This window comes from Ciona robusta, chromosome 4 (genome assembly GCF_009617815.1).
Source record: "Ciona robusta chromosome 4, ASM961781v2".
Taxonomy (NCBI): Eukaryota; Metazoa; Chordata; class Ascidiacea; order Phlebobranchia; family Cionidae; genus Ciona; species Ciona robusta.
In genome coordinates, this window is record NC_143238.1 from 1,649,642 (window position 1) to 1,667,219 (window position 17,578).

Consider the following 17,578-nt stretch of genomic DNA (forward strand, 5'->3'; position numbering starts at 1 on the left):
GGTTGGGTAACGGTAGTTAATTGTAACAAGAGAGTATTCTTTTATATAGGCATAACGTGCTTGCTTTTGAGTTACAATACAATGTGTGTGGCTTTTTGGATGCGTATTTTTGATGGAGTATGGTTGAAATTTGAAAAATCTATTACTGACGTAAAGTGGATTACCCAAGAACACATGACGTCCACAATAATTATAGCATCATTTACTCGGTAAACTATTTAGTTGCGGTAGCGCTTAACTAAGTAACGAAAAATTGAGAAAGGTTGGGCGCTTATATAAACAAGTGTAGATTTATGATTTGTTTTACACGCGATGACTGCAATGTGTACCCTCTAATACGATGCAGATTAAATAGTTATTTCCTGTCGCATTTGTATAGTTATGTTATAGCAAAATTATTATTTGGTGTAAAAGGTATTACAACTAATATGAAACTATTTTTTTCTCTGTTTCAAAGAAGGGTGGGGTAAGATGGTACATACTTTTCTTGCATTCCATTTAGTAGTAAACAACGAACAATCAAAGATATTCGCATGGCTTTAAAACATGATCATAAAATATGGGATTGAGGTGCTAACAGTATACTATGCTACTGTTAGGTAAAGTGTGTGGTCCGGGACGCTGCTCTAACGGCATACCGCGACTGACCAGACTGTTGTAGGATTTCTTAACAGTTTAATGGCATATAAAACTACTATAATAAAACGGTTAGAACGGTACGGATTATACTCGAATACACTTACGTTTTGACCACAATTTTCAAATACACCAACGTTACTCGACCGTACACACAACGAGAACTGCCGATCTTATATATAATACTCAGGCGGATGTAAGAAACAGGCGAACAATGCGCACTCGGGACACGACGATCGACCAATTATGCTTCAAGGTGGTTTAGTCATTAACAACGAAGGAAAACTAAAAACAGTGCAGAGGGACTCCACAGTAGCATACACACTAAAGCCACAACGTTTAACACAGAAAGAAACAATACACACATTACCTAACAGTACAAAACGAAAACCCGTAGCATATACGATGTTCCCACCATAAATAAGAAGAAGCTGTCTATAGTGTACGTTGTATTGGCACATTCACAATTTGCCTCACAGAAAGCACTAGCTCATTTATTACCAAGGGGCTCAAGAGACACTACATCTTTTAAGCCATTGACTCGCATTGTGGGATAAGGCAAGATCATGTAAGGTCTGCTCACATTAGAGCAACGGTTGAGATAGATAATGAAATAAATATGAGATGTTCAACCGAATGCTTATTAGGCTTGCCCTTCTGCATTTGTCGTCGGCCCATATAGACCATATAGTAGGGTGGGGGAAGATGGGACACCTTTAATACATATTATATAAATAGCCTGATCGCGTTTTAAACAATTAACAACGGTCTGTGGAAGTCGTGAGGATACGGTTTTATAATTCATTAAATGTTCTTTGTTTTCTACCAAATGGAAAGAGAAAACTAAACGAAAAGGTGTCCCATCTTCCCCCACCCAACTATATCAATTACTTTGTAATTGTGGTATACTTTTCAAAGATTACATAAAACAAAATTTGACCGCGCTTTTTTTTACATTTTCAGTAAAAATCTAAGATTGTAAGTGACCACGCTACTTGTGTTGGTAAGATCTAAAGCTTTGCTCTACTTGCATTATATATACTATGCTGTGGGGTATAATGAATATTCTTAGCAACTGTATCCTTACGACTTCCACAGACCGTTGTTAATTGTTTAAAACACGATCAGGCTATTTGGATATTATGTATTAAAGGTGTCCCATCTTCCCCCACCCTACTATATAAATAATTCTTTAAATATTCTTTTTCTGCATCCAAAAGGGTCGAGAAAAGTGAATGTCCCATCTTACCACACCCTACTATATAGTACTGTGGGAGAAGATGGTACACCTTTAGCACAATATATCCAGAATATCCTGATCGTGTTTTAAACGATTAACAACGGAGTCGTGAGGAGACGGTTTTATAATTCTTTGAATGTTCTTTGTTTACTACCAAATGAGACGAGAAAGCAGAATAAAAAGGTATCCCATCTTCCCACCCTACTATATGAATAAAATTGACTTAGGCTAGGCTATATGTGATACACAATGCGCTAAACCTGTGCGATCTTTTTTCATATATACGAATATTTAAATTGCAGGTTACAACCAAAAAAGATTAAACATATTAAATTAACTAATGTTAAGATTCTTACACACTGTTAACTGTAGTCATACATACGGTTGATACCAGAAGGTATGTGGTTAACACCGGTTTACAGCCAATACGATTTCAACCCTAATTGCTTTTCTCTTAACTTCGAGAACGAAAAATCGTTGCCTCAAGAGGTCCTAGGTGCGCTGATATACGCCTACAAAAAGGGCTGCGAAATCGATGTGAAATTTTTGTTGTCGGGTCATTTTTCTACGATTATAAGTACCATACAGTTTAAGTTTGTTTCATGGCGTATTATACTACTACAGCAAGCTATGGTTTGTCTTAAATGTAAATGACTTCTGCAGGACGATTTCCCACCAATGTAAACGGTAAGTAAGTGGCGAAAAAGGAAAAAAAAGATAAATAGAAGTTACACAATTTTTTAAGATTCCTTAACTTTAACAATGTGTAACTTCCGTTTCTCCCAAACATACAATTGCTTGTTTGTGGGCGATCAGTCGTCAGCAAAACGTAATTGCCGAAGTCGATTGCCGATGAGTCACATGGGGAATGGGTAAAGTGCGGCAACTCAAATCGTTGTCTGCTCGCTGTTGATAACGAAAAAGTTTCGGCTGAGCTGCGTACACGGACGTCATTCGGCCGATATCTTATGCGGGAAGAAGTAAAAGGCGCCGATGTTTGGTTTATTCAGAAGTTTTTAAGGTCAGTTCTTCCTTCGGTAAACTATAAAAACCTGTGTTTTACACACGAGGAGATAGTGTCGTTTCTGTCACGTATGTGCCAGGTTATGACAGTAAAGTTGTGGCAATTGGCAAACATGATCGACTGTAGTAGATTTATCTTTCTTATGTTTTAAGTGTATAATAGTTATATTACTGTTGCCAGGTAGTACATGTATAAAGGTGAAGAAAATCTCTTATCTTAGGTGGATCTTGAAATATACAGAGGAGCACTTCTTTTTATTTTGCAATTACTTGTATTAGCAATTATATCAATAGTATCTTTTGTAATTTCTTAGAGAATTAAATAAGGAACCTTTTTCTGTTGTGTAATCTCCTTTTTATTTGTTATTTAAGTGCAATTTCTGCTTTTTACCCATGACGTCATTGTTTCACTTTCATGCTGTAATTGTGGTTACCTAATTAACCAGACTACTGGCCTTGTATTTTACTTGGCATTTCCGGATTACGCCGGTACTGCGGCACCGGTATCCCCCATGATTGCTTGCGTCATTCAATTACGTGGTAGCTGTGATGTAACTTACCAATACAGGAACTAATCAAGTGATATTCCTTTCCACAGATTTCTCTAGTTGTCTTTTTTATTGAGAAAAAAACGCAATCACACTTAAAGCCCAGCAGTGTTGGCACATTTGCATCAGTGCTTAAAAGTTCAAGACGAAGAAATTAGGACTGCAACATTAAAGTGTAAGTGTGTCGTATTAACTAGTCTGTATATGGCTCAATTTTCTCACACTTGTCTTTCATATGGTAACCTTATTTCGTGAATATAATTAATTTTAATTGTATATATTGAGTTAATATAATTATTTTTCTTCAGATCAGTATTAGTTTGCCTTGAATGCTGAAATGAAAAACCATCTGTGTATTACTTTTGTGTGTTCTATTCTGGCTGTTTATCATGTTGAGGTAAGAATACTGTCTGGTAGTGTAATCAGATAGTAACTATCATATTTACATGTGAAGTTTAGTGTTATTATTCTTCAAAGTAAAATTCACAATCCTTAAATTTATAAGACAAGGTAAACCATTTGCTTTTGGTCAAGAAAACTTATCTGTTTGCTTTGTCCAATAGAACACTACACGTTAAGGGATGGGCTGTGCAAATAATGGTCAAAACTTGTTGTTTTAATTGACATAAAAATATTGTTGAAATATGTATTTCGTAAATATACATTTTGTTATTTTTTTTATGTTTTTAAAATGAGAGTTTTTGATTTTAGGGCCAGCAAGTTCATTTTATTAATGAGGAAGAATTAGCTCGATCTCAACCATTTGCTCGACCACGAGTACCAGTTCAGCCACCGCTTAGCCACGTTTTTCATGATCCACTGCTAGAGAATCCACTTAATCCTTATTACGACCCAGGTATTGCCCAATTTAGGCTGCGGCTGACTTAAATTTGTCCGCCTTATAATTTTAGACGATTATTTTTAGTAAGTTATTTTAAGAATAGATATCAATTCTTCTGTATTTTTTTTATTTAAAGGTTATCCTTGCTTTTTATTTGGAGCAATTTTTTTTGTTTTGAATTATTTTTTGTTTGTGTGTTGTGTCTGTAATTTTGTGTTGTGTCTGTAATTTAAAAACAAAAGTCAATGGAACAATACACTGACTCATTTACATGAATCATATCAGTCAATTACATGACGAAATGTCTTCTTTTGTGAGTCTTTTCTCATGATTGACAAACCTAAACAACCGTTAAAGCCTTAATCCGCCTAAAACCCTTGAGCATAATAGCTGCATTGAGGTTGTACAGTGCATGTGATTTCCAGTGTAACTGGTGTGTAAGTTGTTGCCTTAGGGGTGAACAGGTTCCGGATACATTTCATAAACACATTTTGTCAGATTGACGAAGTACTTCTGGTAGCCTTTGAATGAATCTGTTTATTTCCATGTCACATTTTTTAAGGTGACAATGACAAATTGCCTACTTGAATCCTTTATTTCCTCAATTTCTACTTAAGACGGATATCATACTCATGAATTTGTTAGGTTTGATATTTATCACTCTTCAAACATCCTTTTACTCATACCTTACACATTGACACGTTTGTATTTACAGCTGATGTATTTCGCACTTACAATAAAATGAAATTAGTATTTACATTCCTAACTGTTATATTACATTACTCACACAAAACTAAAACGCATTTTTTTGCTTATCAGTACTATTAATCTTCTTAACTAGACACAAACATATATATATATATATAATACAATAAAAATATTAAATTATTTTTTTTACCCAGATTTTGATCAGACACCCTTAACATCTGACCAGGATTGGAGTGAGTGGACGGAATGGTCGTTTTGCTCACGATCTTGTGGAGGAGGGGTTGCCATGAGAACAAGAGGATGTGGAATAAGGTTTGAGCAACATATTCATAAATCTTTAAATATTAACACCTTTGCCTAATCAGGTGTTACTAGTTCAACAATAGTGTAAATCTTAACTCAAGCTGTGTGTATTTGTTCACAGAGTAATCTCAATTTATTTACAATTTTGACAACTTCCGCACTGTGTAAATGCTGTTCACTACCTACGTTGTATAAGGTTTACTTTTAATGATAAGTATACATCAGATAAGCAGGGCTTATGTTGGTTATTCTGAATCAAATCACGTATTCGTCTTAATTTATAAAAAGTTAGCCTATCACTTTTGCTTAGTCTATCAAAAGAAATAGGATTGTGGTTTTCAGTGTTTAGCTCAGTTAGTTTGCTTAGAGCGATTTGGAAACCAAATACCACATATTTTCAAAATCTCTTGTAGATGCTCGCGCCTCACTTGATTTGTTAAGGAATTCCTAACATTTTTCACTAGGATGATCTGCCTAAGAATCAATAGGGTGGTTACCTGCCAAGACTAAATGCAACGCGTGAGCTTGTATATGTCAGACGCACAATTCATGTTCGTAAAAAACGACGCGATTTTCTATTTTTGGCAGTTGGCTGAATGTTTATCAGATTTAGAGTGCGGTTGCAGCCTGCCCGTCATACCTATATTTGACCCATTACAAACACTGATGTGCATCAATTTTGCCTTAAAAACTAATGGTAATATGCACACTAACTTTCGCCGTGCCCCAATTATTTTAAAGTTAGTGGTTTCACAGCTACTTAGTGTGTAATTTCCCATACAAGGTTACTGTGTTAAACATAACAAATTGATTTTAGTGCCGCTGCTATTTTACTTTAACTAAAGTTGCAAAAGGTTAATCTGCTCCACTTGAGCCAACTCATCTCCCAAACCTGATTAAGTTTCCCCACTAATATATCCTTTGCTGCCACACACGTAAAGAGAGAGAAAGATATAAAGATAGATCATTCAGTGTGGCTGTCACTAGACTTATCTAGTTGTGTGGTTTTTGCAGCGGCAGAGCTGCTTTCCTACTTCAAAGTAAATCTAAATGGACCACACTTGGCCATATCTACTACATTACCCATAGGCATAAATAATCATTCTATAGTTGGCTTAACAGAAGATAGCAATTGACTGTTGTTACAAATCCTACTTTATGAATTTGGTTCCCACATGGTTAAGTTACACAAATTTATACAAGTATAAGCTGTAAATCCTTTGGCATTCACTAATCTGACATCACCGTCAGACGACATTGGTTTGAATGACAAATTCTAAATTTTGACTAATTTTTAGACTTTTTACAGAGAGCATGTAATTTTTAAGAAATATTTAACAATTTTTTTAAATTTCCGTAATTTTATCAGTGGTCATTTAAATTATTGTATCATGTATCTGAGAAATAGGATATTTCCGACAGCTAGTGAAATGACTGATAGCTTTCAGCGAAGAGCAGTTTAACCTATTAACATTGGGTGCTTTGATTGCAAACTGTTTCCTGTAAACAGCCCTACAGTTCTGCCCACGGGGTGTAGGACTGGATTTCCGTGTTATTATAATAATGCTCTTGAAGTTCCCACATCACAGTGGCCACATTATAACTGAAGCAACACAATGGTAGTCTTAATAGTTTTAATAAAATGGTCTCATTGTTCAAATGATAAATTTTGCTTTGATGTTAGGCCTTACGTTGTATATATATAGTAGGATGGGGGAAGATAAGACACTTTTTAACTCTATTTTCTCGCCCCATTTAGCAGTAAGCAAAGAACGTTCAAAGAAATATGAAACTATGTCCTCATGGCTCTCATAGACCGTTTGTTAAAACACGATCAGGATATCTGGATATTATATGCTAAAGGTGTCCCATCTTCCCCCACCCTACTATATGTTTATAAAAGTTTTAAACACATTTTTTGGTGAATTCTGCATTTAAAGAAAAAGCATTTTAAAAATTCTATTATTACCTTATAATTTACAATATTAGTTTAACTTACAATATTATTACTATTTAGAAAATTTTATTCATTAAAAACAGATGTAATTTTTGAGTTTTACAAAAAATAAATTACAGAGTTTGTTACTTAAACACATAAGTGTAAAGTGACAAATAAAATATGATCACCTTAAGCTTCTCTTATGTGTGTATTGGACACAAGAGTTTAACAGATTCTGGTCAAAAGTTGCCAACCGATTAATAGCTTAGTCAATAAACAGACAGCGATTTGTTCCTCTTCACTTGGCAACTGACAACTAAAAACAAATTCTAGACACTAGATGCACAGAAGCATAGTTACCATTACCATAGTATATATGTTTCTATTATTGTACGCTAGATCAGTATGTTTTGCTTGCAGCAAAATATTGGATTTGTATAAAAGCGCTAATATTTTTGCCGTTTTCGATTTTTTATCGAACTTTAAATGACATTTGTATAAGAGAGTGACATTGACATTTAGGCGAAATATAGATAAATTATATTATACAATATATTGGACCTGCAAGTATTTTGTAGCCCCAGATCTTGACTGTGTTTCTTAACACAAGATTCGTCCTACTTTATAAGAACCAAATCAGGGTTCGATTAACAAAAGTTACTGTAGTTACAACATTAAGACATTGTTTTGAAATGTATGTTTTGTATTTAGTGTTTTTGATTTGAAATATTTTTTATAGATCCATGAACGACCTTAAAAACGACTGCTTGGGCGAAGATGTTCAACACCGGATCTGCAGTACGCAGGTATGTAGAACAAACATAACGTTTAATTAAAACGACCACACGCTGAGATCCGGCACAGAGGTGGTAAACAAGCCATTGTGATTCAGGGGGAATGTAAGCCGCGTGGAAGTGTGTTGATCTCATGTCATGTTAGGACAATTGTGCGAATGTACAGACCAAGTTTATAGCACTTTTTCGCTCTCCCTGCAATTTTGATTTCATGATTTCGACACAAACATTCCAAACGCTTATGTCACATTGTGGGATCGTACCTACGTCACTATAGCGTTCACTTTCCTTGTAAACAACGCTTTTTCTCCTACAGTCGTGTTCCGGAAACGAAGAGGATTTCCGAACGAGTCAGTGCGCACGACACAACCATCGTCAGGTCTTCAGTTCCACTCAGTTCAAGTGGGTTCCGTATTACGGTAAGCTGTCACTTGTCAACAGTTCTCTCAGGCTTGTATCAGTCCCTTATCGGCAGGAGCCTACCCCCAACCCCGCCCCCCGCTTGGAAAATTTCATTGAAACGTTGACAGACGTGTTTTGTCGGCCACACTCGTAATACTGCGCGTTTCATCGCCTTATCACGAGCGGTTTGAAACACCCAGCCCCTAGATACACTTGGATAACCGTGCCCTACGTAAATCAACGTCAAACTAAGGTGCCCATTATTATAACAACGGGGCATTAGGTTTACAACTAACGACTTATCACTGAACAAGTCCCTGTCACCTTGAATTGACCTGTCGATTACTTAGATTACCCAACTCCCTCGTTACATGTTCGCGGTCCCACGCGCTCTATTCTACGTGCATTATGATTGATGATGATTCAAGTATAATGCTTGTAGGTCTAAGTGCCCATGACGTACGAACGCCATGTATTTACAGATTCAAACTATTGCCCTACTAAACACTCAAGGGCAAAATTTACACCAGTGTGGTCCTAGAACACCTAGATCAATTTTATGTACTCTTCACGTTCGAAATCGAATTGCATCATATAAGGCTATCCATCAATATATATATACACTGTGTCTTCATATTGTCACTCGCAATTTGTATGTTTACCCAGTCGTTTATTTCTCAGGCAGCGACATTGATCCGTGCCAACTCAACTGCATCGCTGAAGGTTTTAACTTTTACAAAACCTTCGGGTCTGTGCAAGATGGTACAAGGTGCTACGGCGACCAGTATGATGTTTGCATTGAAGGAAAATGCAAGGTAAGAAATTCTTGCTTTTCTTTTGGAAAGAATCTGTTTGTGGTGACAGGCACTGAAAACGTGGTAAAAACAATTAAATCTTGCGGAATGTGTAGAGCTAGAAATCTTCACAACTTATTATATTTCTGTATGGAGGTAACCACAGAAATAGATATATTCTTAATTAAAATTTAAAAATAAGAACTGTGGTCTGCGACTTGTAAAATAAACAAGACACTTTTGCGCTGCGGTTCGTGGCCTATTGCTGCTTGCTATGTAAATTAAACTCGGCAGTCGGCCGCGCGCTGCTGGCGTGCTAAACGAGAATTCGTTTGTCTAAACCTATTGAAGACTCGTCAAGCGACTAACCACTGTTTGTTTTGGTCTCACACAGCGGGTAGGTTGCGATCTGATCCTGGGTTCGAACTTGACGGTTGACGCTTGCGGGGTTTGCGGTGGTCGTAATACTACTTGCTTCCACTATTCGAAAACTTTTGACGAGCTGCCCCCTAATACAGGTATAAGCTGGGAAATATTCTCCTATCTATATACTTTAGTCCTCATACGTACAATAGTACGACGTTTTCCTTGCAACAAAATTTTCTTCGTTCTTATAATGATTTTCGTTTGTTTTCTTATCAATGCAAACCAATTTTATTGGTTTCTGGCTTAAATAAAAGCTACAAATTACTGAATTTAGTGACTTTTTTCGAAAAGTCGATTTTTTTACGTTTTAATTATTGCGCGTTTCGGCTTTCGTAGGCCAGTTTATATGAATTACACGGCACATAAATAATCCTAGTTCAATAGACGAAAGGTTATTTTACGTTAATGTAGTATCACGTACAGACGTCATGCATTTTTGTTTAGGTTTTGCCGTTGTTATTATTTATAAACCACATGTTCACCGCCGTAAATCCGTGGTTATAATGATCACAACACAAACTGACGCTCCTGCTTCGTGATAAGTTGTTTGTCGTGGTATGCAACAAACGGGAGTGCTTTGTTGACCCAGCAGATTTAGATTCCGTTAAATGTGAAGTTCAAATCGTGTTGTTTTAATATCAGTCACAGCGTCGCCGTTTATTTCCAATTGTGGTTTGTCGTACATGCCTCCATGCGAGCATTACGGAATAAATCGTGGCTGTCGCTGTCAGCTTGTCGTATGTCCGTCGTTACAGGTGCGTTCGTGTTTTTCTAAAACTCCGGCGTTGCTTTCGGCCAGCACCGCAATTCATGTGGTTTTAATCGTCCCAACATGTCGCCTTTTATGGCGCTCTGCACCGCGACTCCGTGCTGCATCACTCGCTCCGCTGTGTGGCCTTTGTCATTCAAGCTGAGCTATTTTCGCAGTCGTGTATGTGACATCATACAGCGTGACGTACGCTCTATCTGTAAATCGAGATGATTTTTTTATCACTTGTGATTTCACAGTCGGACGTCCTTATCCAACGATCTTATATTAGTTATCCATTAGTATAGTCATATGGAACGCAAATAGCGTAAACTTGTGAAAATATGTTGCAAGACGACAGCCGGCACGTGCATTTGAAGAAACCGTATAATTGTCTGCGGTACTGGCGACATTTTGCGAATTCCTGTCGCGTAATTCACCCAATAACGCTATCCGTGCGATCCATTTATTCACTGAATAAATACACCTTTGGCGTCGTTCGTAGGACAAACTTAACCACTTTTACGGAAGGTGCTTTTAGTAAAAGCTATAAATATCGTATGTACGATATGTGATGATTTACTGCACAAATTTGGGCTTTTAACTTCATCCAATGTTAAGTTAAGTTATTTGCCATTCCATCAATTATCCTATTTATTCACAAATAAACCAATAGCATAGCTACCGTGTGGTTTGGACTTCAATAGAATAATTGCTGTACAAATTAAATACGCTAACTTTACCTTTGTTTCAGGCAATTTTGAATACAACCAGATCGCCACCATTCCTGCAGGAGCAACCGACATTCTTATCACAGATTCAACCAATAACTACCTAGGTATGCCTACAACATATATTACATGCACAAAAATTTTGGCCCAAAATTTCTTGTATTAGTGGGGCTGTATTATTAGATAAGGATAACATGAGGGCAAAAATGGAAGATATATCATGGTTTTTATTAAGTTCGTTTTTAATTTTTCTTTGCGGGTACATTAGAAGGACAGACTTGGTTATGTTGGTTATGCTTAATTCATATTTTTATTTTTCCAACGGTTCTAAACGATTTAGAACACCAGTGCATGGAAAGCGTTTCATCACACATACAAAAATAGCGATTTTTGTTAATAATTTTTACAATCAAAGTAAACGCAAACTTTGATTTAAAAGATCAACAAGCTAAACCAGTAGTACCTGTGCGTAACGTCCAATCATTAAAGTCATCTATTCTCGGTTATGGCAAACCACCGCTCATTGGTTTTAGATGCGCAAGGCGTAATTGCCTCGTATAATGTGCGGGCGAGTTACGCGTACTGCGTTGTATGCGATTCGTCACGTACATTTAATGTGTTTTCACGAATCAGGCCCAAGTTCGTATAAATACCATCCATCATATAGTAGATAGTAGAACAAACAAATTTGACGTTTTAAGCGGAAATAGTTTGTTATGTCAGCAGTAGCGCAAGTTCGGTTGGTTGTTCAGCGATAAAACTCTGAGCGTATTGACATCAGATTTCACATATAGACGGTTGAATGAATTCCAAAGCACATTTGTGTGCATTATTCTATCTTCAAACAGTGAGCAATATTTAAAATCTTTCAAGAAGTGCAAAAAGCTTTGAATGCACACGTCAATCAAGTTGCATAGATGAGAAAAAGGCGGGATGGTTTTAAAACCACAAAAACACGGTCTGCAAATGCGCAATTCAATTTTCCGATCCATTTTGCCGTATTAGCCATTGAGCTTCGTATTCTAATTACACAATCTAATTACTTTACGTCAAATGCTGATTACGTGATGTTATCGCATGCAACTGTAAACCTTTCTGATAAATAACAGCGATGAAACATATGATATACGCGCCCACTGTTGCTGTTATTGTATTCCTACGTTTTAGACATGGTTAATTATCTGATTTAACAAATTGTCTGATTCACCGATATGATGCAATTCCCGTAATGAGAATTGAACTTGTTATTTTGCCAATAACTACTGGCTTGAATTGCGAATCTAAATTGCGAAAAGCGAAGAGATAAGTTGTTTTTAAAAATAATCCACTCGCTTAAGTGGCCTAAACCGCAAGATGTTCATTTAACCAACAAAGTCATTTGTGAAGTGCTTGTTTAAAGTTAAATTTACAGCTTTCGTGAACGTCGGTTATTTGCTACAATATATCTTATCTTTACACTGAAGAGAAAAAACTTGTGTTGGTCACAATAAATATTACACTAACGAATATACAATCATAAAGTACTTGCAAATCTTTATTAATTGGGGCTCAGTGTCTTAACAAAATGCAATGACGTGCAAAACTAAACCGTTTTCAACGTAAATACGATTTCAGTAGATGGACGTACAACCCAGAACCTATAATTTAATCTATATGCGTGAGGGCCGGTTATGTGAGGTTTAAGCCAGAATTGATCAATTAACCATGTGCTTGCAATGGATTCAACCCTTAGAATTGTATCTCAAACATAGCCGTATACTTTGATTATCAATACCTTCTACGAAAATGCATAACCTTTATACAAAAATTAACTTCAAAAGGGTTATACCCTGTAAGGTAGAATATTTTATTTGAATAGCAGACTCATGATGCCATCTTGGACGGATAGTATATCTTATACAAAATACAATTTTTTGAAATTGATTTTTGTCGGTTGGGCATTTTATGTAGCATTTGATCTTCATTTTTTTTTCATTTATGTTATTTTTCGCAGCTGTTCAAGTAGACAACGAAGGGTATCATGAATACGTGTTCAATGGCGACAACGTCATCAGTTGGCCGGGTAATTTCCCTTCTGCGGGAACGATCATAAAGTACACAAGGACCGAGGACGATGAGACGGTCTCCATACAGGGCCCAACAACCAGCGATCTTTACATCCAGGTGTGTGTGATTAATTACCACGAACGGCCCTTTTGAAGTGTATTTACTATTTGTCAATACACCGAAACGGGTTTTCTCCATTCGCAACGTTGATTTATTGAATAGCAGAGCAAAGTGCTACCATATTTGATCAGCGTTGCTTTGCAAGTTTATGATACGTCGCTTTCGTCGTTAAAGTGCCACAAAAATACATGGCGATTCAGCGTGACGGAAAAGCGCATTTGTGTGACAAAACACATCAAAACACATTGCCATATTAGTAACCCAACCCCTTACAACGCAGATGCTGTACCTTGGTGACTTACCCATGGTCAAATACGAATACCGGATCCCTCACCACGTCCAACCACCCCAGGAACAACAGCAACTACAAGTAGACTACCGAGTCGAGGAACCAGACAGCGGTAATTTGATTTATGTAACATACCACAAATTACTTTATGCTTTTATAAGCAACCATATTGCCTCGCCCTATATGTTAGCTTGTTTACGTTGGTTTGACGTAATACCTGACTAGGTCGTGCCGTCTAGCTGTCATGTTGCGGCGTGCACTCGCCTCTACACCTTACGTCATATCAGAACACCATGTTTCGTATTATTCATTATTTTTTTATAGCTATTTCGTGCACGGCCAAACCACAATTAAAAATACCCGTACATACGATTAAAATTTATGGTGTAACGCTTTGACGTTAATCTGGTGTATATATACTTGGTGATTTAGTAACATTGCATCTGTAATTAGAACGCCTTATCTCGGATTTACGTGTTCGGTTTTTAAGTGCACGTATATGACTTATGAATCTTAAACTAGACAGAGTAGTTGGGTTACCTTATAGCTTTAGAAATAGGAGAATCGCTTATGCCAATTAAACGTTACTACCCGTACCTTTCCAAAATGATCACATCGCATAATACATTATGCTTTGTGGCCTTATTCGGGTACAGCTCCTCAAAAACAGATAAAATTTCCCATAATTAACAATTTTTGTGGACAAAATACTGTTTTAGTAGCTTCGGTTGCACCGTTTTCCACCTAAACTTGTATCTTAATTAAACTTTCGCTACTTGTAGGTGATATTCCACCAAGTTGGATAGTTGATATAATGGGACACGACGAAACAACCCCACCCCCTACAACTACAACAACAGAAGCAACGACAACAACAGCAACAACAACGACAACAACAACAACAACGCCTATGCCCACAACCCTTCCTCGTCCAAGGAGGAACGTAAGTACAAAGAACATTCAAAGGATTATAAAACTGACCCCACATCATCACTAATCACTATACATATATATCTGTTTAAGCTCCAACACCATAACTATTCAATAGTTATGTACGTATTGCTTAAGACATTTCACCGATAATACCATTCTTTCCATTGGTCGTTTCTATTTTAACTGGGTAATGTGCTACGGCGGGGTACCCCATGGGACATGAAGTTTAGATTAGGGTTTGCTCATTACGTTAATACCTTAATCGATGCTCGTTTGGTTTGCAACGTTACCTGCTGGGTGACACGTCATTGATTTACATTAGCTTTAATTATATTTTACTGCGGTTCCAAATGTATATGTTTGTATAAGTAGAAGCCATAAAGAGGAATGTGTGGTAAACATCTAATTTGGATATAGGCAAAAAGTTGCAACTTATTGTGTACATATTATATAGGGAATGTGCATGTCAGCGAGTATATGCTATGTACTAGACTGAATATGTGTTTTTATTGGGTTGATTATTTTTGACTTTCACAGAAAAAGAACAAGCCCCCTTATTGCGTGCCTTGCAAGAAACCTAAAAATCGCAAGCGACATTACTGCCAGAGTGATTTCGGTAAGTAGATTACGTCATTCCAGCACTCTGTATTGGTTTTTCCCATTTTAGTAAATTATTTATTGTTTTGCATAAAACGGTCCCACACTTTCAGACAAAAGTGCATTAATAATGTATTTTGTTGAACTTGTAGTTCCCAAATCAAAAATTCGGGATCAAGGTCTTAAAATAGAATGTTTTAACTGCTCTCCTGGTATAAAATAAACGTCAGATGCAGATGCTTATAATCTTTCACGTTTCGTTTTCCGTACAGCGAGACTTTATAGTGCTATGGCGTAGCAAACTAAACATAAAACCAAAACAATGCAAAATACTGTTAAAACTTACACTGCTATTTATCATGCATTGCCGCATTTATGCTGAGAACAGCAGAAGTATATACTGAATTACCTAAACCACTTATAATCTAATTTAACGATTACCTATCCCCTTTGCTACACACCCATGCGCAACTCCCAAACTTAATCATGCTTTGCGGACAATCTTTTATTACCTTGTAGCCCACCAAGGGTTAAAACCCAAGCGTATCTATTCATTTACTGTATAATGAACTGAAGACACGCATACTGTCTGGGATTGGGCTCTCTTTTATGTTTTATACCATCCTGTTTATGTAGAGCAGCGGAAATTGAGTTCGTATCTTTACTTGATTCGCTTTAGTTATAAAATGGTGGCGAAAATTTAATGAAGGACCGTTTAATATGTTAATATGTATTAGAAATTATTATTTCCATAGCAATATACACATATATGGAGAATCTGTATTAGTGTTTCGATATTACTGTATCTGTATTACAGTAACACAAAAGAAAGAGTTGTATTGTGTGTATTACTTAAAAAGCGAGACAGTTTGCTACTGTCGTTTAAACACACGAGTTCTTAATTGATATTTCACCTAATTAAAACTATATTAACAAGCTTTTATCCTTTCAGTGATTCACGCCCGGGTCTTATCCAAGTCAAAAGTTGAAGGCAAGCGGTATCGACATGACGTCACAGTCCTAAGCATTTTCAAGTCTGACTTTAAACTGATGAGCCGAGAATACGTGTGGGTATATAGCAGCTGCTGTCCTAAGTTCCGTGCCTACCGCGACTACCTTATCATGGGAAGGAAGCGACGTGTTGAGATTGGAAATGATGGCCGTGGCATTTGGCTAGGCGCAAATAACGGTACAGACGCTACAGACGGCCGTCGAAGGTTTGAAACAAGGCTTATGGTCGATCATATGGATTTCTGGCACGTGTGGAAACGGAAGTACCTTAAAGGTTTAAACAAAGTTGCGAATTCAATAAACTGCTCTAAGTACAAGCGCCACGCGACAAGCCTACGACGGAGAGACCCAGAAAGTCGGCGGCGATTTTCACGACGCCGTGCTGGAAGGTAGACCGAACTGATGTATAATTTTGTAAAATCCAACTCCCGAAGTCGACAATGAAGGTCCCCTTTAGTCAATACTCCACTCAACTGCCTTCTATTCTGCTAAGGGTTTCATTCGTTGCTTCATTCACGTTCGACCACGGCTTCTTCACCTCACCAGCAGCCGTTCACATATTGCCAATACTTTTGTTCCACCTATCTGTATATGAGACAATCAAACTACATATTTTTTCACTTGCACCGTTTTTAATCCCACCGCGGGGCAGCCAATGAAAGAGATGCTTCAAATGAATCATTTAGGTTTTTCCAAATAAATCATTTATTTTTTTCAAATATGTGCGATTAATTAAAAAAGCCTGATGTATAAATGAAATGTTCATTGTTTTAAATTGCTGCTATATGGTTTTAATTACTATACTGCTCTGTTTAAATTTTGGTCGTAATGTTATGAATTGTTTCTTATAATAGTTTTGATAAAGTTTCACTTTTAGACATCTTTTATTGCGTAATGTACGAATGTACAGTTTAATGCCGTCCCTTTTAAAAATACCGTTTAAGGTTTAACATCCTACTAATGCTGTGTGAACACTCCTGTATTTAATTTTAGATTTTTTATTCCCTTCATAGTGAAAAGATAAAACAACCTAAATGCACTCACATTTACTATAGATACGTTTTGGTACGTTTTCCAAAGTCGTATTTACTCTTTTTGTATATACATTTTCGTCTCTTTTACTGAATCGCTCTGATTTCTTACTTTTGCATATGTTTTATATGAGGTTCGTGGATTTGTTTGATACTACTCAATGAAGTATTTAGTTTGTCGGCATTGATATCGTTTATTTCTCTTTTTATTAAACTATCACCGGAAGAAACACGGTTTGATAAAAAGTCGCTATATACCTTTTTTAGGCCATTTTGCATGCAGATGTCAGTATCACAATACTGCTTATTATCTTTTTTTGAAACGGTAAGGATGTAGAGTCTGTAGACAGTTACAATGTTCGGCATAAGGATTTTAGTCTGTACAGCGCAAGTCTATTTATAAAGACGAAAAAAACAA

At 36.7% G+C, this 17,578-nt stretch overlaps 1 protein-coding gene and 1 long non-coding RNA gene across 3 annotated transcripts; one reads left to right on the forward strand and one right to left on the reverse strand.

Moving 5' to 3' along the window:
- Positions 1–2,681: 2,681 nt before the first annotated feature.
- On the forward strand, positions 2,682–17,390 carry LOC149736429 (ADAMTS-like protein 5). 2 transcript variants are annotated; one of them, XM_089876920.1, is made up of 15 exons: positions 2,682–2,897; positions 3,498–3,622; positions 3,761–3,844; positions 4,159–4,303; positions 5,191–5,308; positions 7,978–8,044; positions 8,349–8,451; positions 9,116–9,249; positions 9,623–9,746; positions 11,157–11,240; positions 13,127–13,296; positions 13,580–13,700; positions 14,371–14,531; positions 15,059–15,137; positions 16,071–17,390. In XM_089876920.1, exons 3-15 carry the CDS (start codon positions 3,785–3,787, stop codon positions 16,520–16,522), a joined length of 1,818 nt encoding a protein of 605 aa, XP_089733046.1. In that variant the 5' UTR covers positions 2,682–2,897; positions 3,498–3,622; positions 3,761–3,784; the 3' UTR covers positions 16,523–17,390. The 2 variants fall into 2 exon arrangements, with proteins under 2 accessions (XP_089733046.1, XP_089733044.1); XM_089876918.1 differs by having other exon boundaries at positions 2,684–2,897; positions 3,756–3,844.
- LOC149736430 (uncharacterized) lies at positions 9,084–11,257 on the reverse strand. Its single transcript, XR_016384933.1, has 2 exons — positions 11,146–11,257; positions 9,084–9,301 (listed from the first exon to the last, which is right to left on the reverse strand). It is a non-coding gene; the product is annotated as an uncharacterized LOC149736430 (long non-coding RNA).
- Positions 17,391–17,578: the final 188 nt, after the last annotated feature.

What these genes read in the sequence shown, in the direction of transcription:
- LOC149736429 (XM_089876920.1), top strand. Translation starts at nt 3,785, where the DNA reads ATGAAAAACCATCTGTGTATTACTTTTGTGTGTTCTATTCTGGCTGTT. An exon ending in TAATCCTTATTACGACCCAG is followed by an intron (nt 4,304 to 5,190) that starts GTATTGCCCAAT and finishes TTTTTTACCCAG; the next exon opens with ATTTTGATCAGACACCCTTA. An exon ending in ACCGGATCTGCAGTACGCAG is followed by an intron (nt 8,045 to 8,348) that starts GTATGTAGAACA and finishes TTTCTCCTACAG; the next exon opens with TCGTGTTCCGGAAACGAAGA.